This window comes from Malus sylvestris, chromosome 17 (genome assembly GCF_916048215.2).
Source record: "Malus sylvestris chromosome 17, drMalSylv7.2, whole genome shotgun sequence".
In the NCBI taxonomy this organism is placed as follows: domain Eukaryota; kingdom Viridiplantae; phylum Streptophyta; class Magnoliopsida; order Rosales; family Rosaceae; genus Malus; species Malus sylvestris.
Window position 1 is genome coordinate 3,175,861 of NC_062276.1, and position 24,987 is coordinate 3,200,847.

General features: G+C 38.3%; 3 protein-coding genes, 1 long non-coding RNA gene and 4 other non-coding genes across 10 annotated transcripts; 6 read left to right on the plus strand and 2 right to left on the minus strand.

Annotated features, from left to right (window-relative positions):
* Positions 1–1,570: 1,570 nt before the first annotated feature.
* LOC126612597 (glycerol-3-phosphate acyltransferase RAM2-like) lies at positions 1,571–3,531 on the minus strand. The gene has a single exon (XM_050281057.1). It carries the CDS (start codon positions 3,303–3,305, stop codon positions 1,758–1,760), a length of 1,548 nt encoding a protein of 515 aa, XP_050137014.1. The 5' UTR covers positions 3,306–3,531; the 3' UTR covers positions 1,571–1,757.
* Positions 3,532–6,766: 3,235 nt separating this feature from the next.
* Positions 6,767–7,323, plus strand: LOC126609612 (uncharacterized). The gene is made up of 2 exons (XR_007618210.1): positions 6,767–6,921; positions 7,007–7,323. It is a non-coding gene; the product is annotated as an uncharacterized LOC126609612 (long non-coding RNA).
* Positions 7,324–9,688: 2,365 nt separating this feature from the next.
* LOC126612575 (serine/threonine-protein kinase D6PK-like) lies at positions 9,689–11,923 on the minus strand. The gene is made up of 2 exons (XM_050281035.1): positions 11,250–11,923; positions 9,689–10,661 (listed from the first exon to the last, which is right to left on the minus strand). The coding sequence occupies exons 1-2, from the start codon at positions 11,921–11,923 to the stop codon at positions 9,788–9,790; spliced, it is 1,548 nt and encodes a 515-aa protein (XP_050136992.1). The 3' UTR covers positions 9,689–9,787.
* A 379-nt stretch (positions 11,924–12,302) lies between these two features.
* LOC126612576 (pathogenesis-related thaumatin-like protein 3.5) lies at positions 12,303–14,822 on the plus strand. 3 transcript variants are annotated; one of them, XM_050281038.1, is made up of 3 exons: positions 12,303–12,435; positions 12,515–12,644; positions 13,971–14,822. In XM_050281038.1, the coding sequence occupies exon 3, from the start codon at positions 13,979–13,981 to the stop codon at positions 14,687–14,689; it is 711 nt and encodes a 236-aa protein (XP_050136995.1). In that variant the 5' UTR covers positions 12,303–12,435; positions 12,515–12,644; positions 13,971–13,978; the 3' UTR covers positions 14,690–14,822. The 3 variants fall into 3 exon arrangements, with proteins under 3 accessions (XP_050136995.1, XP_050136994.1, XP_050136993.1); XM_050281037.1 differs by lacking the exon at positions 12,303–12,435 and having other exon boundaries at positions 12,521–12,639; XM_050281036.1 differs by lacking the exons at positions 12,303–12,435; positions 12,515–12,644 and adding an exon at positions 13,686–13,814.
* Positions 14,823–15,628: 806 nt separating this feature from the next.
* LOC126612726 (small nucleolar RNA Z199) lies at positions 15,629–15,714 on the plus strand. Its single transcript, XR_007619285.1, has one exon. It is a non-coding gene; the product is annotated as a small nucleolar RNA Z199 (small nucleolar RNA).
* A 253-nt stretch (positions 15,715–15,967) lies between these two features.
* Positions 15,968–16,057, plus strand: LOC126612728 (small nucleolar RNA U54). Its single transcript, XR_007619288.1, has one exon. It is a non-coding gene; the product is annotated as a small nucleolar RNA U54 (small nucleolar RNA).
* A 62-nt stretch (positions 16,058–16,119) lies between these two features.
* LOC126612729 (small nucleolar RNA R64/Z200 family) lies at positions 16,120–16,218 on the plus strand. The gene has a single exon (XR_007619289.1). It is a non-coding gene; the product is annotated as a small nucleolar RNA R64/Z200 family (small nucleolar RNA).
* Positions 16,219–16,286: 68 nt separating this feature from the next.
* Positions 16,287–16,412, plus strand: LOC126612692 (small nucleolar RNA SNORD14). The gene has a single exon (XR_007619261.1). It is a non-coding gene; the product is annotated as a small nucleolar RNA SNORD14 (small nucleolar RNA).
* Positions 16,413–24,987: the final 8,575 nt, after the last annotated feature.

Below are 24,987 nucleotides of genomic sequence, written 5' to 3' on the forward strand. Positions count from 1 at the left end.
TCTACGGTCAAAGCCCCAATTGTTATTTTTTGGAATGTTCCTTGAGTTTGAGGCTCGTAGGGTATACAAAATCCAAAAGGTCAGTCGAAAGAAAGAAAAACAAATACCAAGGGTTGGTGAGGTAGAGAAATGACAGAATAGATCGAAGAGGAAATGGATCGTCGGAAAATAAAAGGATGCGGTGGGATTTATAGAGTTAGTGTCCGAGTTCTGATTTGGGCCCGTGATATTTTTTTCAAAAAAGGAACGACGCCACGAATATGCGTTGGATTTTGGCTACCTTATATCGTTTCAGCTTCCAAAATAGTGTTTAAAGTTTCGTAGTAAATACTATACCTTTCGGTTTCCATCCGATTAATGTTTAATTAATGTTGTTTAATCCCTAGATTTCTTTTAGTTGTTCCAAGCAATTGTAATCTTTTATTTAAGTCATCATGATGTAACAAATGTAATCATTCAATCATCAATCAATATTAACCCTTTGGGATTTCTCTCAACTTTCTGGTGGATTGACTTTGTTCTTCAAGAAATTACGTTGGTAACCCTTTTGATTATTTTTTGTTGTGCTAGTTAGAGAAAAATTTCGATAGGGCTGTTTGATTGGGTAGCTATCACATTAAGTGGATTAGTGAGGTGTTGGATCAAACTCATGTTTTGCAGCAATGTTGCTTTCTCCTACTCGTCATGGGTCTAAAACTTATCATGTAAACTGAGTATAGATGGTGCGGTTTAGTGCCATCGGTTTTTCGAGTTAGTAGCTAGTTGATTCGTCAGGTCAGTTGTTACAATGATAAATTTTTTTGTTTTTGTGACTATTATTCTATTGTCTTCATCGACCAACATTTTTTGTAAATCATGAGTTAGGTGTAGTTACGCACTGTAACTAAATCGACTTCCCGTTCATCCCAAATTCTTAATTATACTTATAATAAAAAAAATGACCCACTTAGAACTCTCGATTCCGTTCGTTGTATAACTTCAAAGATCTAGGCTTGCATTGTGTAACACAATGTTAAATATTGGGCCTAGGAAGGTTAAATATTGGGCCTGAGATCTTGTGGGAATTTACATTTTGCTACTACCCAACCTCTTTATTATTGGGCCAGTTAATATTAACTGTTGACTACTATAATAAAGTTCACAAATTTTATTGTTTTGCACGAAAATATTATTACACTTAGCATATTGCACTGTGTTTCCATCATATTGAAAAATGTCTCATATTAACTGGGCAATTGGCCTTAGGTATTTTCAAAAAGGTTGTACTATCCACACATGCAATTTTACCTCTCACACATCCTTCTTAATTTTTGACCGTCGGATCTAAAGAATTGAAAAAAATCAATGAACAAAGATTAACAAAAGTGTGTAGGAGGTTAAAGGGAATGTGTGAATAGAATTATCCTTATCAAAATTAGAGAAAATTTTAATTGTGACGAGAATACGAGTGGTACATCACATGTTTTGTAAGTGGTGGAAAATTTTACTTTTTAAGTTATTAACTTTTTAATATATATATCTCACAATTTGTATAGTGACATGTGATGTACCACCTCGTGTACCAATCACATTGAAAAATCTCTCTCACAATTGACCTCTAGGACTAGGCGAAAGTACAAAGCAAAGGAATAACAAATACATTTAAACTAGTAAATGTATTTCAACTAATTACCATGCATAAGTTGTTATATGCATGTGATTATCTGCGATTAAATTTATGAGAAGGAACAAAAAAAAAACACACACACCAATTATGGCTAGCAGCCCATAATTTTCTTAGCTGTAGCCGCGCGCTTAGACTTTTCCGCCACGATGCCGTCGTTCCCCGCCAAAGCCCGGTACTTGTCCTTCCGCGTGAAGGTGGTGCACTCGTACGACAAGCTCGCCGCGATGTTCCTCTGTATGTAATTCGCCACGTCATGACTCGACTTCCCGGCACCACAAGTCATCTCGTAAGGCAGCTTGTTCAAAAACGTCACTTCGTACGCCGGGCTAGGGTTCATGAAGAAGTAGAACGGGTCCATCCCCTTCCATCCTCGAGCCGTCGTCCCGTGGAACATGCTCATCCGGTTTGACATGGCTACGGGGACGAGCTCGTCTGTCAGCTCAGCGAACAGGGCTGAAAACCGGAGCAAAAATGGTTCCCGGCACGTTGTTCCCTCGGGGCATATGACGAGGTCGCCTTGTTCCAAGAGCTCTTTAATCTGGTTCGCGTCCTTGACCCGGTCCCGGGTGAGCCGGACGGTCTTAATTGGCGAGATGAGCTCCGACAGGCGCGAGAGAGAGTAGGTCACGGCCGGAATGGGCCGGCCTAGAGCGGTCGAGAGAAAAATCGGGTCGAGGAGAGTGCGGTGGGAGCAAATGAAAAGAACTCCGGTTTGGCCTGTGGATTTCTTGGCGGGAGGTGGTGGGGTCCCTTTGATATACACCCGTACGCCCAACGCCCAAAAAGCGTAGTATACGACGTGCATAGGAAGCAGTGAGCCGGCTGCTACTCGCAAGCAAGCTAAAAGAAAACCGACCGGGATCCAAAGAATTATAAGCAAAGCCATGAGCGGCGATGGCTTCTGAGCCAGCCTTCCGTCGTGAAACACTATCGGTTTTGGCAACTTGTCGTGGCTCACCGCCTCGACTTCCGGCGTAGCAGGAACCACGTAGCTCTCTTTGCATCGGTTCATGAATGGGTAATCCGTTTTCCGATCACCGAGCCCGATATCTGGTGCGGACGAGGGCTCGTTGCCAAACGCTTTGTTAAGCGCGTTGGCCTTGGCTTCACCGACCAAAACTCCGGGATTGAGAACCCGCCCAGTGGCTCTGCCTCTGTAGGTGTCGATCTCAGTCCCCAGAACCAGGTCAGCACCCAAAAACTCCTTCAAAAACGGCTCCACCATGATTCTGGGGTTCGCGGTCAAAACGCAGCGTTTCCCACATGAAGAGAAGACTCTCCACGTCTCGGAGTGCAAGTCCGCTGAATAGAACTTGGGGAGTACCGCACGCGCCACGGATTCGATGTCGGAAACTCTCATGCCGGCGAAGGTGGCAAAAACCATGACACGAATGCCGGCTGACTCCGATACAAAGTAGTACAGCAGGCCAATGAGTGGAGACGCCAGTAGTAAAAAGAGAAGCCTTAGTATGCCGCCGACCTCGAACGCGACGAGGGCAAAGTAAGGGAATGAGCTCCGTCCTCTAAGCAAAGTGCCATCCATGTCCGCCATCACGGTATGTTTTTCGCGACCAATTGACGGGCAGCGGTCGATTGTCGAGAAGGTAGGAAGAGAACGTTCCTCTACAGTGGTGGCCATGGAGGGGAATGAATTTTTTGCCAATTAGACTACCTTGGCTATGGAAAAACTGTTTGTACTAACAATTTTTATGTTTAGTTAGTGTTAATTTGTTATTAGCACCTGACTAAGAGGGTTTGTATGTGGATATATATAGAGGGAGACAGAGAGAGCAATATGGTGGTTGCTTGAATGTTTTGGCTTATGTGATCAATGACAGTGTCGCCGAGAGTTCCGAAAACAAGTGAGAAATGGTGAAAACATCATATTGGATTCACCACCCATTTGTCTTGTGTGTGTTGTATTGTGTATGAGGCTTAATAATGAACGATGAGAGAGAAAGATGCTAATTATTGTATTAGTGCTTAATATTATGGAGACGTTTATGAATAGGTTTTTTTTAGTGTATCTGAAAAATTATAACATACAATGTACTATTTTGTGCTTTGAGCGCACATCGACAATGCTACATTACTTGGAATATGAGTCACATTACTCAAAATGTGAGTCAATTTACGTGTTGTAATGAGTTAAGGTATAATGTAAGTGAATCAATATATCATGCTAACGATGACAGTCATAAGAAATTTTTCTTCTAAACACCGAGTTTGTAAAGTCATATTATAATAAATATTAACGTGTTATAACATAATTAAACTGATTATATTGTATCGTAAACCTCAAAATGATTTCTTAATAAAAATATTGATCTATTAGCCATGCATGACTCTAATGACATGAACGTTGATCTCTATCATGCTTTAATGTTTTTAATGCGTTTTGGTGAAAGAAATTGAGAGCATCTTCGTGCGTGTCGCCGATGTCTGTCGTGTAGTGGCCTCGTATTTGTCCTTAATCAGATGATAATGGAAAGTTATCCGCGCGGTCTTTGGTTTGCTCGGCCCACCGGTGGCCCAATAACCGTAATAATTCATGTGGCTTTTAAGACTGTCATTGATGACACGTAGCTGGAGGGGGTGAGGGGGAGGATGAAGATTATCCAGTAGATTTGAAACATGACCCAGTATGTCATGAATTCAGGCCCTTCTTGCAAAAGAATTTCTATTATTATTTTTTTAAATAGAGACTAGGTATGAGGTTTATTCCACATCAAATTTTTACAATCTGAATCATCTAGTTTGTAAGTCTTGATTAATAAATAATTCTTGCAACAATTCAATTCAATCTCAATGATACCCATGCACAACCTCTGGGCCGAGAAGGACTCTGAACTCGGCCCAACCAACATTAGGCCAAGAACATTATAAACTTGGCTCAAAACCATATTTTTGGGCTCAAACAATACGTTAATTTTTTTTAAACCCAATTAGATGTCTTAAATATTTCCGATTTGCCTAATATTCTGGAAGAATGATCTATGAGGTGCAACTTGAAAAATAGACGGTTCAGATCGTTAAAATTCAATGTCATGTGGATCCCACAACTAATCCCTATTTTTATATAATAAAAAAAATAGGGATCTCTTCCCTTAAAGGCTTCCTATATTATAAGGTCAGAAATAGACACTTACAAAGTTATTTCAACTTTTATGATGACATATAATGTATTGGGCTATGTTTTAATAGCATAGAAACTTCTCTCGGGAAGGAGGGAGTTGAAAAATGCTCGATGTAAAAGTTGTGGTGAAATATAATAATTTTTATGTCTCGTTTGATAACTATTTTGTTTTAAGTTTTTATAGTTAAAAAAATAATAAAAACTCAAACCCAAATTCAAATTTTGAATTGTTTTTTGCTTTTTATTTTCTGAAAACTAAACCTAGTTAACCAATAATTTTTTATTTTTCAAAAGTGAAAACAAAAACTGAAAGTTAAATACTGTTTTCATTTTTTTTTATATATCTAGTGGAATTCCAACTTTGCCATTAAATAAATAAAGAATTTAAGAAAATTAAATTTAGAATTCCAACTTTGCCATTAAATGTTTAGTGGAATACCGTCGATCATTGATGCTCTCCTTCTTGTTTCTCTATTTGAATGTGGATCCAGTCAATTGGAGGCCGATTTGAAGTGGGATTGACGGGAGCATAGTGCGGAGCCATGTTCGACGTCGACGTTGGCATCGACGCCGATATAGTATGATGATTCATATTCTTCTAAAGGTATGAGAAGAGGGAGGAAGAGAAAGAGAATAAAAAGACCACTCTCTATTTTCGAAGAGGGAGGAAGCGAAAGAGAATAAAAAGACCACTCTCTATTTTCTTTCTTTTCTTTATTTAGGGGCAAATTTGGGAGTTCGTTAGAGAAAATTGCTTAGTTGGATGTCGGGATAAAACAAATGGGTCCAAATAAAATTTTCATTTTCACAATTTAGGAAAAGTTTAATGAAAAAGTTTGGGTAGTGGAATCCACATACTTCTTTTTATCTTTTACACTTTCTTTATTAATTTGTGTCATTTGATCATTTTTAATGCATTTGGTCGGATAACCGAAAATTATAAGAAGCGTATAAATAACGTCACCCTCAAGTATAATACTAAAGAAAGGCTGGCTGCACAAGAAAAAGAAGCGCATGGAACCATTCAAAAAAAAAGAAAAATTAATGAAATGTTAAAAAAAAATTTAATTTTAGTAAAAATGATAAATAAAGATGTAATGAATAGTACTAAAAAAAGATAAAAATATAATTTTTTGTTAAAATAAACAATACTAGAAGTTTTTTGTTAAAACGCTCTTAAAAAAAAAAAAGCAGAATCAAAACACTCATAAATCAGATTATAAAAGAACAAAAGAGATCAAAGTGCTAAGGAGACAAAAGTTCATTTTCAAAAAGTGCATTTCCAGCCAAAGTTTCAGACATTTTTCATGTCAATTCCGGCTCCAACATATAGTGAAGTGATTGAAAAGACGACACCACTGATGGAGTATTCAATAGGGTTGCCACATCATGGCAGTACCGGTACGTGTGTGGCTGGCGCATTAAGAGCAGTTACACCCCAAGCAAGACACTATGTTATCCACTTAATAAACAGTAACTGTTCTTAATAAATAATAACCGTCTTTTGCATTTCTACTGTTGCACTTCAACAGCTCTGGCAATAAGCAATAAAATATTATCATTTTATTTATTTATAAAATAATACAAAATAATTTTATTTGTAATTTTGGATAAGATTTTTAATCGTTCTCGTTGCGTCACGTGTCATTATCCGAAAAGTTATAAAATAATACAAAATAATTTTATTTGTAATTTCAGATAAGATTTTTAATCGTTCTCGTTGCGTCACGTGTCATAAAATTTAAAAAGACAATTATTGGTGATGGATTTCCGATAAAATTATTAACCAATCACGTCGTGTTTACGTGTCATAATTTTTTAGGATAGATTTCCATCAGATTTTCAACGAATGACAGCATGCCACGTGGCATTATCTACAACCTAATCATTTCTGAATCCTCCATATAATCTACCATCCATCCTCACAAATCTTACACCAATTTTCTCAAGATCTCTATCATTATTAATAGTTTCTGCTTCATTCTTCATGAAAATCTATATCATTATTCATAGTTTCTGCTTTATTTTTATAATGTCTTCTTCTTTAAGGATGATGTGGGAAATCGATCAGCAAGAGAAATAATTGTTTAACCAATCAGAAGGAATGTTCAATCTCCAGGTGTGGTTTCTGCTTCATTCTTCACGAAAATCTATATCATTATTCATAGTTTATGCTTCATTTTTACAATGTCTTCTTCTTTAAGGATGATGTGGAAACTTGATCAGCAAGAGGAAGAATTGTTTAACCAATCATAAGAAATGTTCAATCTCCAGGTGGCCCAAAATGAGAGGGAAGAGGACGAGGAGCATAGAATGAGAGATGATAACGCAACATCTTCAAGAAGCGTCCAATTCGTATCTGCATCAGTAGTCATTTGTTGAAAAAAAAAGTGGATTGAAACTTTGAGAGAAAGATAAGAATGTGGTTGAAAGTAGTTGAGAAAATATGAAATAATGGTGTAAGGTAGATGATAATGAGAAGGTATTTATAGAAAAGTAAAAACAATTTTTTTAAAAAAAATTCAATTTTTTTTTTCAGATTTTTATTAATTTTAAATTTTTTTTATTCAACTAATTAATCTCTGCCGTTAGATTAAAAAAATTGAATTTCAACACTCCAGATTGTGCCACGTGGCACAACGGTAACATTTTTGAAATTAAAACTATTTTTTTATTTATAAAGGAGAATAATATCAACCGTTGATCTTAGATCCAACGGTTGATATTAAATAAGATTTTTTTTATTTTTTTCACCGTTGCAAATCTGACGGTCTACATTTTCTTGCCATTGAGATCCAACGGACCATAGGAAGCCACGTGGCTTCCCAACGGAAACAATTTGAAATTGCGTTGCGGGCCCCATGCGCTGAAAACATGTAGGGTGACACGCCCCCACGCGTGGGTGCAGTGCAAGCGCCTAACAGAAAAAAATAAAAAAAGGGGTTGACGTTAACCTTACGTCAGATAGCCTTCGGTTTCACGGGCTGGCAATTCGTGACAGGCCTGGTGCTTGAGCATGCCCTGTCCTTCGGGCTCCCACACGTTGGAGTCAATAGGCCGGGCTCTCGGGCCCTGTTTGCTGGCCTGTCCCCTGAGCTCCAGCCAACGCTGGAAGTGCTCTAAGGTAGTGCGTACAATATGTTAGGGTTTGTGAGTTTTAATACATGGGACGGTTGGTTTTATGTGAGAGCGAACGAGGCAAATTGTTGTGCCCGATGTTTGTGTAGGGCTGCCTCATTAAGGCAGTTCGTACAACATGTAGGGTTCAAGAATAATTGGTGAGTTAAAATACATGAAGAATGCTGGTTTTATGAACAATGTTTGACCACTCAAGGATAAGTAAGAATTTATACACAAAACTCTTCATGTTAGAATCACAGAGCTTCATGCATATATTGAGAACCTTTCATATATGAATCACTTAGAAAATATCATCTCAGTAAAAAATGAATTAAAAGTAAGATTGTTTAGTCAATTTATTGTACAACAAAACTACACAACCAACCGTAATTTTAATTGACTTTTGCAGAGGTGATTTTTATAGAGTGATTTGTAACATAAATGGTTCCGATCATAAACACAAAGTTTTATAAATCGGCAACGAACGGTTTTGAGTAGGAACTCCTACGCATTCTTTAAGTAACCAAATCTTGTTCCTAGTTTTATGTCAGGACGAATGAAGTAAATAGTATGTGCCCGATGTTTTTCTCCACAACCTCACACCAATAGAGGGAGAGAGACTTAAGTAACCATCTACAAATTGGATGTTATAGTATTCCAAACAAATCGCAAAGGGTAGCGTTTTTAATTTTTTCATATGCCAACGCGTGATTAGTGTCTTGCCCCGCCATTGTGACGTCCTTAGAGCAACTCCACCCTTGGAGCCCTACCCCCAGGCAATCCACTATTCAATCCACCATGTGAACAGTAACTGCCCTAATGAACAGTAACTGCCTTTTGCATCTCCATTGTTGCACTTGAATAGCCCTGGCAATAGGCAATAAAATATTATTATTATTATTGTTTTTTACAAAATAATACTAAATAAGTTTATTTGTAATTTCGGATAAGATATTTTAAATCGTTCTCGTTGCGCCACGTGTCATTTACCCAAAACGACTATTATTGGTCATAAATTTCGATAAAATTTTTATCCAATGAGAAGGTATTTATAGAAAAGTAGAAACATTTTTTTTAAATTTTCAGAATTTTTTTTCGGATTTTTTACAATTTTTAAATTTTTTTATTCAAATAATTAATCTCTGTCGTTGGATTTAAAAAAAATTAAATTCTAACACTCCAGATTGTGCCACATGTCACAACGGTAACTTTTCTAAATTTTAAAACTTTTTTTTTTAATTTATAAAGCATATTAATATAAACAGTTGATCTCAGATCGAACGGTTGATATTAAATCAATTTTTTTTAATTACCGTTTCAAATCGAACAGCTCATATTAAAGAGCCGTTGAGATCGAACGGATCGTGGGAAGCCACGTGGCTTCCCAACGATCACCTGCGAAAACTAGCGTGCGAGCCCCGTGCCCTATAAAGTTGTCGGCTGACGCGCCCCTACTCGTGAGTGAGGAGCACGCGCCTGACACAAAAAAAATAAAAAAAGACCGACGCCAGGCCTGGCGTTAGCCTGACGTCACACCCACCTCGGGCTGTAGGGCTGGCAATCCTCCACGGACCTGGCCCTCGGGCTCCCACCTTCACTCGGGCTGCCCAACGCTGGAGCCTTATCCACCGGCCCTCGGGCCCTTTCTCTTCGCCTGTCCCTCGAGCAACCACCAAGGGTGGAGTTGCTCTTAAGGGTAAAGAAACGCCCATGCCAAGTGACAAAGGAAAGCTAGCTAGGTTCCATTTTACACCCCCACTATGCAATGAGTTGAATGAAGGAATTATGTGAAGATAATATGTCATTGAGAACATGAACAACTCACAAGAATGCTAAAATCCTTTCTCTCGCGCCATCAAAATTCATCAGAAAAATTCAAAATCTAAGTATGGACCTGACGATCGATTCGATTCGGTAGCTCCCTTCTTGTTCTGAGGCACTGCAGACTTGAATGTGTGACTTAGAGTAGCAAGATCAAACGGTTTTGGAATCTCCGGCGGGCGCGTGCTGCGAATGAGAGCCCAATTTATGCTTGCAAAGAAGGGGTGCTGTTTAATTTCTGTGGCACCACGTTGAAATCCCAGTCTCTTTTGAGGGTTCTTCACAAGTAAGCCCCGGATCAAATCCTTTGCGGCGAAACTGACGTTGAATCCATCCTTAAACTGAAGAGACTGACCAACCACATTGAACAACGTCTCCCGGTTTCCATTCCCTTTGAATGGCGTCCTCCCATGCAGCAGCTCATACAAGAAGATACCGAAAGTCCACCAATCAACTGCGCTACCATGACCGTCACCTCTGATTATTTCGGGAGCTAAATACTCATGTGTCCCGACGAATGACATAGAGCGGGCACTCGTTGGCTCAGCAATAAGTACAGGCAACGAATCCGAATTTCCAAAACCTGTTCTTTCGGCTTTCTCCTTGGTTGATTTGGACCTAAGAAACCGAGGCTTAAAGCAAGAGGGTTGCAAACAAGCAGGTTGAACACAAACCGGTAATTTGCACGACGGATCAATGCATGCAGGCTGAATGCAGTAAGTAGTTATTCTACAAGATGGATCGTTGCCGGACTGAACGAGAGTAGGACTCACATAACATCTCAACGATAAATCGAAATCGGAAAGCATGATATGGCCGTCCTCCCTCACTAACACGTTTTCTGTTTTTAAGTCTCTGTACACCACTCCCATCATGTGGAGATACTCTAGGGCAAGAAGCACTTCTGAAGCATAGAACCTGCAAAACAAAATGCAATTTGATCATAAATCACTATGAATGTAACCAATACTCACTGACATGTAAGAATGTTAAAACACATGACATATATTGCGTTATAACTGTGAGATACTGCCACAGTGCAGTACGCGATGTAGGTAAGTCCATCCCCACGAGAGAGAACAGGAAGGGGGAGGATTTAACGGAATCATAATGTTGGTGGCCACACGGCTATCAAGCCAACGGTTTTGGGATCTAGGTCCGTCCAACCACATATAAGAGTGTTGTGGCTACAAACATAACAAGATGGTTGAAAACTGAAGGAAGTGGTGAGTTTTGAAAAATATTTATACTAAAAACGCTTTCAATTATTTTAATGTATTTTCAAAGTCCTTAAATAGGGAATATGATCATTTCCGAATTCTCATTATGAAAAATCGAAGGATTAATTAATTGTGTCCGTTCATCATCCATCTATCGTGTCTTAAATAGTTATCAGTGTGGATACAATATACAGACGAAAGAACTACGACGTCCTTATTCCTTAATAATATCACGCAGAGAAAATACAAGGACAAAAGGGTAATATCAAGACAAATCGACGCTAACCTCGCTGCTTGTTCAGTAAAATGCTTCCCGGGCTGGCGCTGCCGCAGCGTATGAAGATCGCCGCCGCAGCAAAACTCCATTAACAAGCAAGAAAACTTATCGGTCTCGAAATTCGAATAGAGGGTCGGAAGAAACGGATGGTCCAGCAACCCCAATATGTCCCTCTCCGTCTGAGCTCTGATCAGCTTCTTCCTCCCCGCCAACATTCCTTTGTCCATTACTTTCATGGCGAAAAAGCAACCCATCCCTCTCAGCTCCGCCAAGTAGACGCTTCCGATATCACCGCAGCCGAGCTTCTTCAGCAGCCGGAAATGGCCGAGACCCAAGTCTCCGTCTCTGGAATTCACTGATTGTATCGCGTCCCACCGCGCGTCGTTGCCTTTGTGCGGCTTCGAAGGGCAGAAGCTCCTGCAGCTGCCCTCGTTCGGATCGGACAGGCTGGAATTACCCAAGTGACTTAAACTGCTTTTGTCACTTTCGTCTTCGCAATCAGCATTCTCGGCGTTCTTGTGTACTTCTGGAGTTCCAGTGCTGCTGACCTTGGTGCTATCGGACCCAGAAACGGTGCTGCTACACATGCTAATGCTGAAGCTGTTTTGGAAGCTGAGATCTTGGAGGTTGCTGGTGACGGATTCGCCGTTCTGGTATTCGCCGGAAGGGGGCGTCTTGTCCATGGTTGAGAGGTTGCGGATGAGGTGTTCGATGAATGTCAGAGACAAAAAATGCGATAAGAAATGGGGGTTGGTGGTGGGATGGGGTTGGATGGGGGTGTGAACGAGGTGGTCAAAGGGAGGACGAGAGAGACGCGGGCGCGAAGAAGGGAGCTGAGCGTAGGGACCCAAAAGAGAGTGTACAAAAACGGTGTTCAAATTTGAAATGAGACTGAGTGTGGGAAGAACGGGGTGAGAGAACCAATGTCCATTTTCTTACTCTCTGTCCCAGAAAATGTTACAGCTTGGAGACAAAACACAACACAGAGAGATAGAGAGAGAGAGAGAGAGGGAGGATGAGAGAGAAAGGAACAGAGAATCCCTGTTCACGAGGACGACAAAAGCCTTTCAGATTTTTCTAATGAAATCGAAAGTGCAAAAACATATTTTACACCTCCTCAGCCAATACCGTGGTGGCCTTCCCTCTGGTTTGAGTGTTTGGTGCAATGTGATTCTCAATTTTGGGTTGGTGGAAGGTCCGTGATATATCGTCACAGCGACATTTTGGTGTATATAAGTTTGTGAGTATGAACAGTTTCAATGTACTGCATCCAGACTTGAGTAGATGGTATTTGCTGAGATGGTGAATAGCAAATTTGCAAAGTGAAATTGATGCAGGGGATGCAGTGTGCATACCATTGGATATTCTTGACAGCTGAATGTGGCAGGTGAAGGAGAAGGTAAGGTAATCCACTCTGGACAATAATGTCATTTTCCATGTATGTGAATAGATTTTACTAAAAAGAGGCAATTTTTTATTTTTTGAATTTCTGAAACATATTTTGCAGAGACCGGAACAAGAAGGGAACTCATTTATTATTTTGTTATAAAATGGGCAACAAATATCACTATTGTTATAACAAATATTATCTGGATTTTGGAAAGAAAACAATGCACAAAAGCTGAGAGGGTCTGGTCAGAATCCTGGGTTGAATTTCTTGATTACCACATTAATTGCATTGATGATTATCCGAGAGTTTTTGAGAAATGCTAAGGAGACTCTCTATAAACTTTTTATCACCTCACAATTTAACTTTAATTCTCATGTCAACATTAGTTCATAGAGAGTCACTTTTGAGTGAGTCTCCTTAATATTTCGTTTATCATATTACACAAATCTTTCATCATCATTGACCCGTTGTCAAATTGTTGTAAAGCTTTTGCCTTTCTGCTTTCTAAGAGAAATTTAGGTGCAACCAATTGTATATCCTCCCTTATCAATCTTGCTCCTCACGTGACACATGAGATGTATAACATGAACAAGTTTATACTCAGTTGAGATTTTGCACACAAAATGAGAGAAACTTAGGTATAACCGAACTTATATGCTCTTATGTTTAGCATTATTTTAGTATCTCTTCCTTCACATAATATATCACATGAGAAGAAAAATAGACACATTATCATATATAATCGATTGCACATAATATTTTACCATATAAAAGAGTGACCTTAAAGTTGGGAATTGAGGGTCACATAACTCTTTTTTCTGCTTAGTCGGCACCGCTGATAATTACTGCCCATCTTATTTTTTCCATGTGGCCTATTAGTGGTGATTTTTGTGTGCAAAAGTAATTAGACATTGTTTTGCTTCTCATGATTTGTCAACGGAGGGTCCAAATGGCAGTTTAAGAATGTTGCTTAAAGGGGCAACATAACTATAATCCTGTCTTAATTATCTCCGAAGATTGTCCACTTCAAACCTTGAAGTGCAATCCAAGAAGAAGCACCATTTAACTTTACCTATAAATGTTGCTGCTAAACAAACATTGTATTCCACCTGAATGTACCATGAAGTTGCCTGACTCTGTTGCCGCTTTCTTTCTGCTCCTACTGTGGACTTTCATGTTATTTGGTAATTTCGTTGAAACATAAAAATTAGGAGTACAGGGGAGAAAACGTGAATGCGAAAATCACTTTCCGCTTTTAGAGTAGATTCATATTTTTCAGTGTCAAATATGTTCTTAATCTTATATGTATGACAGCATTGAATCAATATATTCTATTGCAGGACAGGGAATGGCACATACAGTTACATTTTACATACAGAATAAGTGCCCCTTCCCCATATGGCCAGCGACTGCCCCCAACACCGGAGAGCCTGTGATAGCTGATGGCGGCTTCTTCCTCCCCGCCGGACATACTCAGCCCATTACTGCCCCGTGGTCATGGAGTGGTCGGATTTGGGCCCGAACAGGATGCGACTTTGTCTCCAACTGCAAGCCTGCTTGCGAAACAGGAGATTGTGGCGGAAGATTAGCATGCAATGGACTAATAGGCAATCCACCGGTGACACTAGTGGAAGTTTCGCTTCAAGACGACAAAGGCAAGCCAAATTTCTACGCTGTGAGCGTGGTTGATGGATATAATCTTCCGGTTGCAATCTTATCAAGGCCAGCGGCATCCAATTGCGCTGTCAGAGGGTGTTTGAAAGATTTGAAAACTTGTTGCCCCGATGAGCTGAAGGTTTTAAACGACGAAGGGGAAGTTGTGGCGTGCAAAAGCGCTTGTTTGGCGTTTGATACGGACTCGTTTTGTTGCCGGAATAAGTATGGAACCCCGGAAAAATGCAAGCCGAGTGTGTACTCGAAGATATTCAAAGATGCTTGCCCGTCGTATTACAGCTATGCTTATGATTCACCACCTCCATTGGTGACTTGCAAGGCAAGCGAGTATGTGATCACATTTTGTCCTGCAGGGTGGGGTGCTGCTGGGTATACCTCTTTGTAGCTAGTTTGCCCTTCATTTGTGGTAATCCAGTTTTATATTTGAATTAAGAGTATTTTCATTGTAATAAGTATCAAGTTTTATTTGCTTTTAGTTCTTATGGTTATGTTTATATGTTACGTTTATTTTCGTTGGATCCTCAATTTCTCCGAATTTTAGAAGGGAAAGACCTAGGAGTAGTCAGACAATTGTTCGAATTGTTCAATCTGACCAGACTAGACCAGACCAAACCAAACGAATTTGAGCAGTTTGGTTCGAATTTTATGTTAAAGCAATGAAATCTTATACGAACAGAACCAAACTAAGCGGTTTGGTTCCTATCGAATTTGACTCTTTGAAACTCACCTAAACATAACTTAATTGTCAATATTACTTTTATTATTTTGTTAACACTTGCATTGAGTTAGTGTCGAAATTCTCCATTGCAATTTTTTTTTTCACAAGCTTAATCACTTAAATCTCAACCGTTCACACGTAAAAAAAAGTGAGTAAGCAAAATTTTGAGTCAGTATGTGGTTTGAAAGTTTAACCGAACCAAACGGAATAGCCCCTGGCCCACCTGTAGGTCATACTAGCCCAAAAGATCTGTTTTTGGAATTCATTTGTGGACTAGTATAGAGATGGGCCTTTGCAGTATGAATACGTAGTAAGTGAATACAAGGCCCATTTATGTCTGAAAGCCCATATCAAAATCCAGAACCTTCGCATTAGGGTTTTAACACCTCCGCCGTTACACTATAAATATGCTCTCCTAGAGCTCCAAACCATCTTCTTCTTCCACCTCCTGTCGCTCTAGGGTTTCTCGTCAACTGCACAGAAACACACACTCTCCGCTGCCCGCTCCCCTTCCGCCGCCCCTCCGCCTCCGCCGCCCCTCCCTCTTCATGTATGATTTATTTAGTTTGTTATACTTCAATTTTAGTTTTGTGATGTGGAAATTGCGAATCAGGTGATGAAGAAAATACTGCAACAATATGATGGATACGCTCCATTTTCCGTGATTCGTAGTATTTAAGTCTCTGATGATTTCTTCCACTCTTCCTATTTTTTGTTGATATTTTTTTGTTTCATGAATTTCTCAAAAAAAAAAAAAACCAATTTAATTAGAAATATTAGGGTTTAAAGTCTGATATGATGAGGAACTTATTGGTCCGTGTTTCTGATTTAACCGTGACCGACAACCCTTAACCATCTCTGATCGCTCTTCCAATTTTTACCAATTTCAAATTTTCGTTTAAACTATTTTTTTTTTTAAATTCTGTTCGAATTTTGTGTTAATCTTGCTCTGTGATTACGTGCCTGGAATTGGCAATATACGCTATTCCGATTCAGAACATGAATGGATAACTCTTAAGAGAAATTATGAGAGCAATTAGTTTCTACTTGTTGCTTAATTTTTGTTTTCGGGGTTAATATTTATTTATTTTTACAATATTCTGCTGTGATGATTTCTGAATTAATTCACATGTCAGACTTCAGAGGTTTTGTAAAAAAATCAATGAGAATGAAAATTCAAATTATCTGAGCAGAATTATTATTTTTATTTATATTATGATTATTTTTTTGAATTAGAATTTTTGTCTGAATGTAAAAAAATGGATATCGATGATGACAAAATGTAAGGCTTGTTTCTCAAGAACATTCGCAGTGGCCGCCTAAGAGCTTTCGCCTTTCGCCGGGCTTGAGAGCTTATGCTGCTTTTTTCCTTCCTTGGATGTCTGAGATTGTTTTCCTTCACATTTGTTCTGCGCAGTTACTGCTCAGTTACAAGAAAACCTACTCCGAGGCAAACAACCGAATAAACTATTAGAAAAGAGTAGTGCGAGGAGTTCACAACCTAACCACGACGTTGCATCTAATGCTAAAGCGTCCCTCCTTGCATTATCATAATCACTATCATAATCACTAAGGGTGAGTCATGGATGGCCATTATTACACAGAACATGGACAAATGAGAAGGTGGGGGTTAGTCGACCCAAACACGATCACATACTTCACCATTAATTAGGCAAGAAACCTAAATCCCAAAGAGATTGCAAGGAAAAAACATCCACTCCAAGTAGTCACTAGTTTTTATCACCGTTTGATTATATAGCTCAACGTACGGTGATTAATTTAATATCTAATTTAATAAAACAATAATGTTTGGTTGATGAGTAGGAACTTGAAATCAAAACTTATTGTGTTTGAATCGCATAATCGTTCATATTATAAATTATAATGTAAAGATCATCTTTGTAAAAAAATGAATTAAAATTAAGGTTTTGTTAATTTATTTTAGTAAATACAGACGGTTTGAAGCTGCTAGGGTTAGTTTCAATGTTTTTTTTAGGAAAATTAATGAAAAAGGTTTGAAAAGAAACTTACTCAAAACTTATTGTGTTTGAATTGCACAATCGTTTATATTATAAATCATATTATAAAGATCATCTTTGTAAAAAAATGAAATAAAATTAAGGTTATTTTGTTAATCTATTTTAGTAAATACACAGACGGTTTGAAGCTGCTAGGGTTAGTTTCAATGTTTTTTTTAGAAAAATTAATGAAAAGGGTTTGAAAACTTTGAGTTTTAACGATAAGGACAAAATAAAGGGTAAATTGAATAGTACTACCGGAATTGACTTTTTAGTGTAAAAATATGATTTTTCGTTAAAGTGAACAGTATTAAAACTCCTTTGTTTTTTGTTTTGGGCTCAAAATTTTGTTTCAGGCTCTTTAATTGCTTTGAAGGTCTTTTTGTTTGTGTGTATGTATGTGGCCTTTTTCTAGTGTAATTGTTGTGTTCTAATAAAGCAACTTTTCACTAAAAAAAAAAGAAAAACTAATGAAAAAGATTTGAAAATTTTAAGTTTTAACGATAAGGACAAAATAAAGGGTAAGGTGAATGATATTAGAATTAACTTTTTAGTGTAAAAATATAATTTTTTATTAAAATAAACAGTTAAAGAATTTTTTTGTTAAATTCTCAAAAAAAAAAAAAGGATGGGATGAGTATTTTTTTTTGCTTAAGAAACTGTTGACCCTAGAAACTACAAAACCTACGTGGCGCGCAGACCGAGTAATCTATAAGCTAACTACGTCCGTCGGTGATTGCGGGGCGTGCCAACTCGTCGGCCGAGCTCGGCCGAGGAGTAAATTTTTTGATGTTGCGTTGGGCGCGCGGCTGACTTCTGCGTCTTGCGATTGCGGCCGAGAAAGGAACACGTCTCGGCCTCTTGGGCTCTCGAACCTGAAGATAAGGTTACTATTTTTACGAAGTCCAATATCAAATTCGGCTTTCAACGTGCCGAATGTAATCACTTGTAACACCTCACTTCGCCGAGAAGGCTGATGAGATGACCTCGACCAATAAGGATTCAGAAATCCTTCTCGACCGAGACTTGGATAGGTAATCAACCGTCCTCGCCGCAGTGCTGTTGATGCCAACGGAAGATGCTGTGAGATCGGCTGATTCTACGGTGATAGCTATCTATGCCGACTTAAGATATCACCGGTTGCTTCCACAGTGCTGTTGATGCCAACGGAAGATGTGTCAGCGAAAAGAGAAAATAAAAAATCTCAGTTGTTGAGAGAATTTGCGCAGGGCAGTTGTGTGTTGAATTGGAGGTCCTCTTTCCGTTGTTCGTGACTCTGTATTTATAATGGCTGATGTACTTGCTTGGCACGACTAGATAGAGTTGTAAAGTCCAACTGCAACTTAAACTTGTGAAAAGAAATTTGATCCATATCAGAGGGCTATCCTTCAACTGCCGTGCCCTCTCAAACAAATCAAAAGCATGTCAAGGCTTATCACATCATCTGACCAAATAGTGATAACTACTATTATATATATATATATATATATATATATATATATATATATAAAATAGATATTTGGGAGCCTCACGGCATAGCCATATAGGCATGCAGGCTATATATATATATTTGGGAGATTTTGGGAGATTCACGGCATACATGCCATTAATTTACTTCATCTGACAACACCCCCTTAGGTCTCCTATCTCATCCTCACCTCATCCATAATAGCCATCACCATTCTGATAAGACGAATTTTAAATTCATTTTACTTCCAAGTGCTGTCAGACATCAATTCGAATTCTACTGCTTATTTCGGGATATGAATCGCACTCTATTTAGTTGGTTTAAAAAGATACCAAGATAATTCATATTAAAAGATAATTATAATATTATCTTTTAATAATCAAATTATTTCCACTGTCTCATCTGCCAGTCGAGAATCATGTCCACTCAACGGCCTCGATCGCTTGGGCCGATGATGTAAAATCGGGTCCAAACAGAAACATATAGCAGATTTTGACTGTTTGACTTGGAATATACGAAAATCTCTCTCCTCTGTCTTTTGGGACATGGGATAGCTAGCTTAGCTAAAATATGTAGCATCGAAGAATCGATTGCACTGCTCGTGACGACTCGACGGTGTTGCTTGCGACAATCCAAACGACGGTTCTCGCGACGAGACATGGAGGCTGAAAAGCGGTCGCTGAAACGAAGAAGAGCGTCGGTTGAAAAGAAGATGATGAACAAAAACAAATTGAAGAAACAGATTGCTACCGACAGAAAAAATTGCACAAGAAGAGAAGAAATGGAGTGGAAGAACGGAGAGTTGGATAGGGACTTGTAACTTGTGTGTATGGTTGGGTTACTGTTGACCCTAAAAACTACCAAGCCTACATGGCACGCAGGCCGAGTAATCTATAAGCTAACTGCGTACTTCGGTGAATGCAGGCGTGCCAACTCGTCGGCCAAGCTCGGCCGGGGAGTAAATTTGTTGATGTTGCGTTGGGTGCGCGGCTGACTTCTGCGTCTTGCGATTGCGACCAAGGAAGGAACACGTCTCGGCCTCTTGGGTTCTTGAAACCTGAAGACAAGGCTACTATTCTTACGAAGTTCACGAATTGTCGCCGTCGGATTCGGCCACAGTGATGGTATTCGTCAGAGTAAACTCTCGCCGAATCGACACCAAAGTGTAAGGGCACAAATACTCAAAGCAGATATGAGTCTTAATAATGAACGTGGTTCGGCCGTCTGAATGCCGAACTCTAAATCCCACTTGGGAGTATCCGATCATACAAGAACTCGGCGTGCAATGCACCGAGCCTAATAAATTGTAACACCTCACCTCGCCGAGAAGGCTAATGAGATGACCTCGACCAAAAAGGATTTAGAAATCCTTCTCGACAGAGACTTTGATAGGTAACCAACCGTCCTCGCTGCAGTGCTGTTGATGCCAACGGAAGATGCTGCGAGGTCGGCTGATTCTACGGCGACAGAGCTATCTATGCCGACTGAAGATATCACCGGTTGCTTTCAAAGTGCTGTTGATGCCAACGGAAGATGTGTCAGCGAAAAGAGAAAATAAAAAATCTCAAGTTGTTGAGAGAGTTTGCGCAGGGCAGTTGTGTGTTGAATTGAAGGGGGCTTGAACGATGCGTAACCTCTTCTATTTATAGCACCGGATACCTTCAAGGGTGAATTAAAAACCTACCCGGATTAGGACTTCTTCTCCTAATCAAACTCTAACTCGACCAGTCCTATTTTCACTATAATTTTGAACCCAGTCCTTTATCGAGATGGATTCACTTCGGGGTTATTAATCTCGCCGAGACTCCTTATTGCGCCAGGATTCGACTCGTCTTGCAGCATGACTTAATCGACCCAAGTTTGGAAGCCCACGACCTAAACGATCCATGATAATCTCGTCGTAAGGCCTTCTGGGCCGAGAATGATTCTATACTTGGTCCAAACTAATATTTTGGGCCCAAACAGTTACGTAATCCATCCTAGTTTCCTTACTTTGGATTTGTAGCCAATCCGGTTCACATTACAATTTTTCACATCAAACATTGGTTGAGTTACCAGTATAAATTAGTTGGAAACAACCCATCTCATCAAGCTCACCAAATAGGGTCTTGGTCCTTTTAGGAAAAAAAATGAAAGTAAGATTGTAAATAAAAAAGTTATATTAATTGGTATTATTCATATCTTTAATGAGAAAAAGCATCTTTTTTGGAAGTAAGTATAAAGCTGTTTATGCTTTCTGCTGTTTTGAACACGATTTTTATCTTTGTTTACCAAACTTTTTTTAATAAATTTCTTTAAAATAAAACTGTTATCCCAAACCACCTCCTTAATATCATCTAGTGTACACCCAATTGTTTGTTTTTGTCAAACAACTTATTTCATTAAAAATAACGCTAATACAAAATGAGAAAACTCCAAAGCAATTTCCAAAACTAAACTACAAATCTATCCAAATATAAAAAGAAAGTTCAAAATCAAATTCCCAACACTAAAGTAAGTCCATCCCAATACAAAAAGAAAGTCCAAAAGCATCCAAAACTAAACTATAAATCTATCCAAATATAAAAAGAAAGTTCAAAATCAAATTCCCATCACTAAAGTAAGTCCATCCCAATACAAAAAGAAAGTCCAAAAGCAAATTCCCAACGCTAAAGTACCAGTCAATCCCAATACAAAGAGCTTCGAACCGTCAGTCTTTATACAAGAATTTCTCCTAATGATGGGCTATTTACTTTCGGGCTCTATACGGGGTTATATATATTTATTTATTTATGTAGTAATTGATTACGCGATTTTTTTTTTTGTGTTAACTTTTCTTAAGGTGACTTTTTGGCTTGTTGTCTAAAAAAAATTATGAACATTTCAACCTAAAAAAATTCAAATTCTAACAAAGTAAGATTTTAGCACTTATTGAACCTGCTAAGCAGGCCATTCAACCCGTTGAAATTTGATCAAACGACTACAATTATTATAACTTTTAGAGGGTCCCATTGTTTGTAGTCGTTGAATCAAATTTCAATGACCTGCTCAGTAGGCTTAGTTTTATTGGATATGGAGGGGATCCGGTTCCGGTTTTTCATACTCAAGTCAAGACTGAAGGTTAGCATTCTATGATATTTTTGTAATTTTGTTCCGGATTTATTTTCCCTTTGCAAGCAAAAGTTGCAATTCATATGTTAAAAAAGTAACCTCCACGTTCTACAAAGTTTTCCCTTTGCAAAGCAAAATTGCATCAGTTTGGATTTATTTCCAATTGAGTGGTTTTTTTTTTTTCCAGGAACGGTTGCTACCCTTAACCCCACCTCACACTCATCCACCGCACAACAATACAAAAAAAGGGCTGAAAAGTTACAAACACATGAAGAGAGAGGAGGACTTAAATTTCTAAATCCAATTTTGGATTTTATCTTTATATTTTCTCTCTTTCTCACTGCTTTATTGTTTGGCTTTGATGTTGGCATAATCAATCAATATGATATTCTCTCTGTTTTCTTTTGTTTTTTTTTATTGTTGTTCAATGCAAATTTTGGTTGGAACGTAAAGCAAGCAGGTGCAATCATTGATAAGTTTTGTATTGGATGTAATCCTTTACCGCTTTTGGCTAATTTTGTGTTTAAAACGATTAAGCTAATTTTGATCAGGATGCAATTCGTTCATAGAAATTTTGCTTCTTTCTTTGTTCGTTCACTTAGAAAGTTTTGTAATTTTCTTAAGGAAATTCCTTAACTGATTGAAATTTGGCCGGAAAAGAACCACGGTTAAAACTACAAAATACAGTTTTGTACTCAAAGTAAGAAATTCAAACTTTTTTTGTGTGAAATTATGATGGAATCGCAAATTTGTGAGGTATATCTTAGATTATTGGTTGTAGAGTCACCTTCCCACAACTATTACATTGTCTCTTGATTGGATGAATTTTTATAAATTTTTATAATTTCCAGGATCTATGGTTGCAATGCTTTTGATGCATGCAATAAGGAGGATGCTACTACTCTTATGGAGCTTCTTTGGCATGGTAAGTTGAAGTTGCATATAATTTTTTTTTTCGTTCACAAAATTCATTATCTTGCTATCCTGGCAATTAGTAGTGTCTTACAATTGGTGAAGTGTATGAATAAATGTGTGGAGGTTTGAATTGTACAGATGAAAGTGAATTTTAACAGCTCTAACTTAGATTTCTTATTAATTTCTTTCATTTGTGTTCAACTATTTTACCATTTTGGTATATAAGTACAACTATTGATTGAAAACCACATAAATTACCTAACGGCCGAGAAATCATTTGTGTTAGAAGAACATAATATGATGTAAAACTCCAATTTTGGGCACTTAAATATACGTTTTTTTTTTCAATTACAATCACTCAGCATGAAGGTTCAATTGGATTTGTTCTGGTTTCCAAGAATTTTTCTTTGTTTGGTTACCAGTTAATTTATGTGGCGGGAGTTTAGTTTTTGCTTTTCTGCCTATGTATGTATGATTTGAAATGGACAGTTCAATTTGCTATATATAAATTTGTAGTTGAAGAGTTCGAAGGAGAGGTGAATTAGAAAACAATGGGGAGAAGAGTGACGGAGTTGAGGAGTTGAGGAGTTGAGAGTTAACGAGGTATACTTGAACTTCTGTATGATGTTCCTGATATTGGACAAAATCTTTGGATTTCAAATGTTTGAATTTGAATCGGACAAAATCTTTGGAATATTTCAGCTCAAATCGGTCGGAATCGGATGTTCCTATCCAAGTTGCACCCATACTCACGCCAAAACCAAAACCCTTAAAATTTGTAAAGAAAAAAAAAACTCTTCCCACTCATCACTCACGCCAAAACCAAAATACTCGTTTCATTCAAACAACACGACTTAGGGCTGATTTGGTATTGATGTGTTTTGAAAAAAAAGCTGCTTCTGCTATGTTGTGAGAATAAGCGACTGTGAAATAAAGCTGTAGAGTATTTGGTAAATTTTTTTGTAAAAATGCTTTTGAAAAAAAAAAGCAGTATTATAGTGTTTGGTAAACTTTTATATAAAACAAATGTGAAAAAAAGCCGGTTTTTCAAAGCTGGGTTTTGCAGCTTCTTGTTTTTGGTTTTTTTCACCCAAAACTGTGAAAAAAAACTGAAGCTGAATGTTTACCAAACACAAAAAAGCTCCTAACTTTTTTTCATACCAGCTTTTGTTTTAATCACCTCAATCCCAAACTGCACCTTACTCCCTCCAAACCCTCCAATCCCAAACTTCATATGGAACCATTATTTTCAATATTTACTTGTGTTATACGTTTGGAGAAATTTTGATTCGAGAAAATGTTCGACATACCAGGACAGAAAAGTTTGCTGAAATTTCGGTGTCCATAAGCGGAAAATAAGAGCACGTTTCGGTCAGCACTAACTGAGTACAAACGAAAATATGTTCTCTAAACCGGACTTCCACACAAGCTTCCGGTCTTCTTGTCTACCGAAAGCAGCTTTTATATTTGACAGCTGACTGCTGCAAACAACTGGTGTTACTTCAATACTTTTCCTGTTAATCTCTCTAACATAGAAAAATTCTTAAATTTTAAGCTAGAAGACATGATATGTGTACATTAAAGGATGGCACTGACTTGGAAGTCTTTGGACGATCGTACCAGTGTCGATTCTCATAGCATTAAGGATAGCCTCGACAACACGGTTGTTATCTCGAAGGGCACGGGAGTAGCTGTCATTAAACGAGGAAGATGTAGATGTTATTGGCCTTGGTTTTGAGTGGTGAGGTGGACCATTGACTTGTAAGTCTTGTTTTTGTTTTCTTATCAGAGACTCGGAATTTTCATAACAGCAACATTATGGTCTACGATTCCATGTCCAAATCTTTCACCTCTAAGTGTTTCCATTACGGCACATAATTTGGAACATCTAAAAGAGGAGAAGGAAATTGTTATTAACATTTCAAAAATCTTATTCTACACTCCTCACAAGTGTATTTTTCTTTCTAATTCTAGAAAGTTTTGTCACATCCCGACTCGATTCTGCCGTAGCACGATATTGTCTATTGTGGGCCCCAACTACGCCCTCATGGTTTTGTTTCTGGGAACTCAAACAAGAACTTTTTAGTGGATCACCCATCATAGGATTGCTCTCGCCCAATCTCGCTTAACTTTGGAGTTCCTATGGAATCCGAAACCAGTGAGTTCCCAAAATGCCACGTGCTAAAGGAGGTGAGCATGTACATATAAGGCATAGAGGATCCTCACCCCTGGGCAATGTGGGATCTAACAAGTTTAGAGTGTCAAATGAGATTTTTGAAGTGCTAATAACAATTCCCGAAGAGAAAATCTCCTATATATACATGGCAGTTTTCTCTTTTAATACTGCAGACTCATTTTTTGTACTACAAATCATCCCATTGCATGCTCACATTCGAAATATGGGTATTTGAGATTGGTATAACTCCTCATCTAGTCTCTGAGATTTAAAATTGATAGAACTAGTACTTGAGTTT

Excerpts from the sequence above, each read along its gene's own strand:
- LOC126612597 (XM_050281057.1), bottom strand. The coding sequence starts at position 3,305 with ATGGCCACCACTGTAGAGGAACGTTCTCTTCCTACCTTCTCGACAATC.
- LOC126612575 (XM_050281035.1), bottom strand. The coding sequence starts at position 11,923 with ATGGACAAGACGCCCCCTTCCGGCGAATACCAGAACGGCGAATCCGTC. Across the intron at positions 10,662-11,249 it reads TTTACTGAACAAGCAGCGAG|GTTCTATGCTTCAGAAGTGC; the intron begins GTTAGCGTCGAT and ends TTTGTTTTGCAG.
- LOC126612576 (XM_050281036.1), top strand. The coding sequence starts at position 13,709 with ATGTTGCTGCTAAACAAACATTGTATTCCACCTGAATGTACCATGAAG. Across the intron at positions 13,815-13,970 it reads GTGGACTTTCATGTTATTTG|GACAGGGAATGGCACATACA; the intron begins GTAATTTCGTTG and ends ATTCTATTGCAG.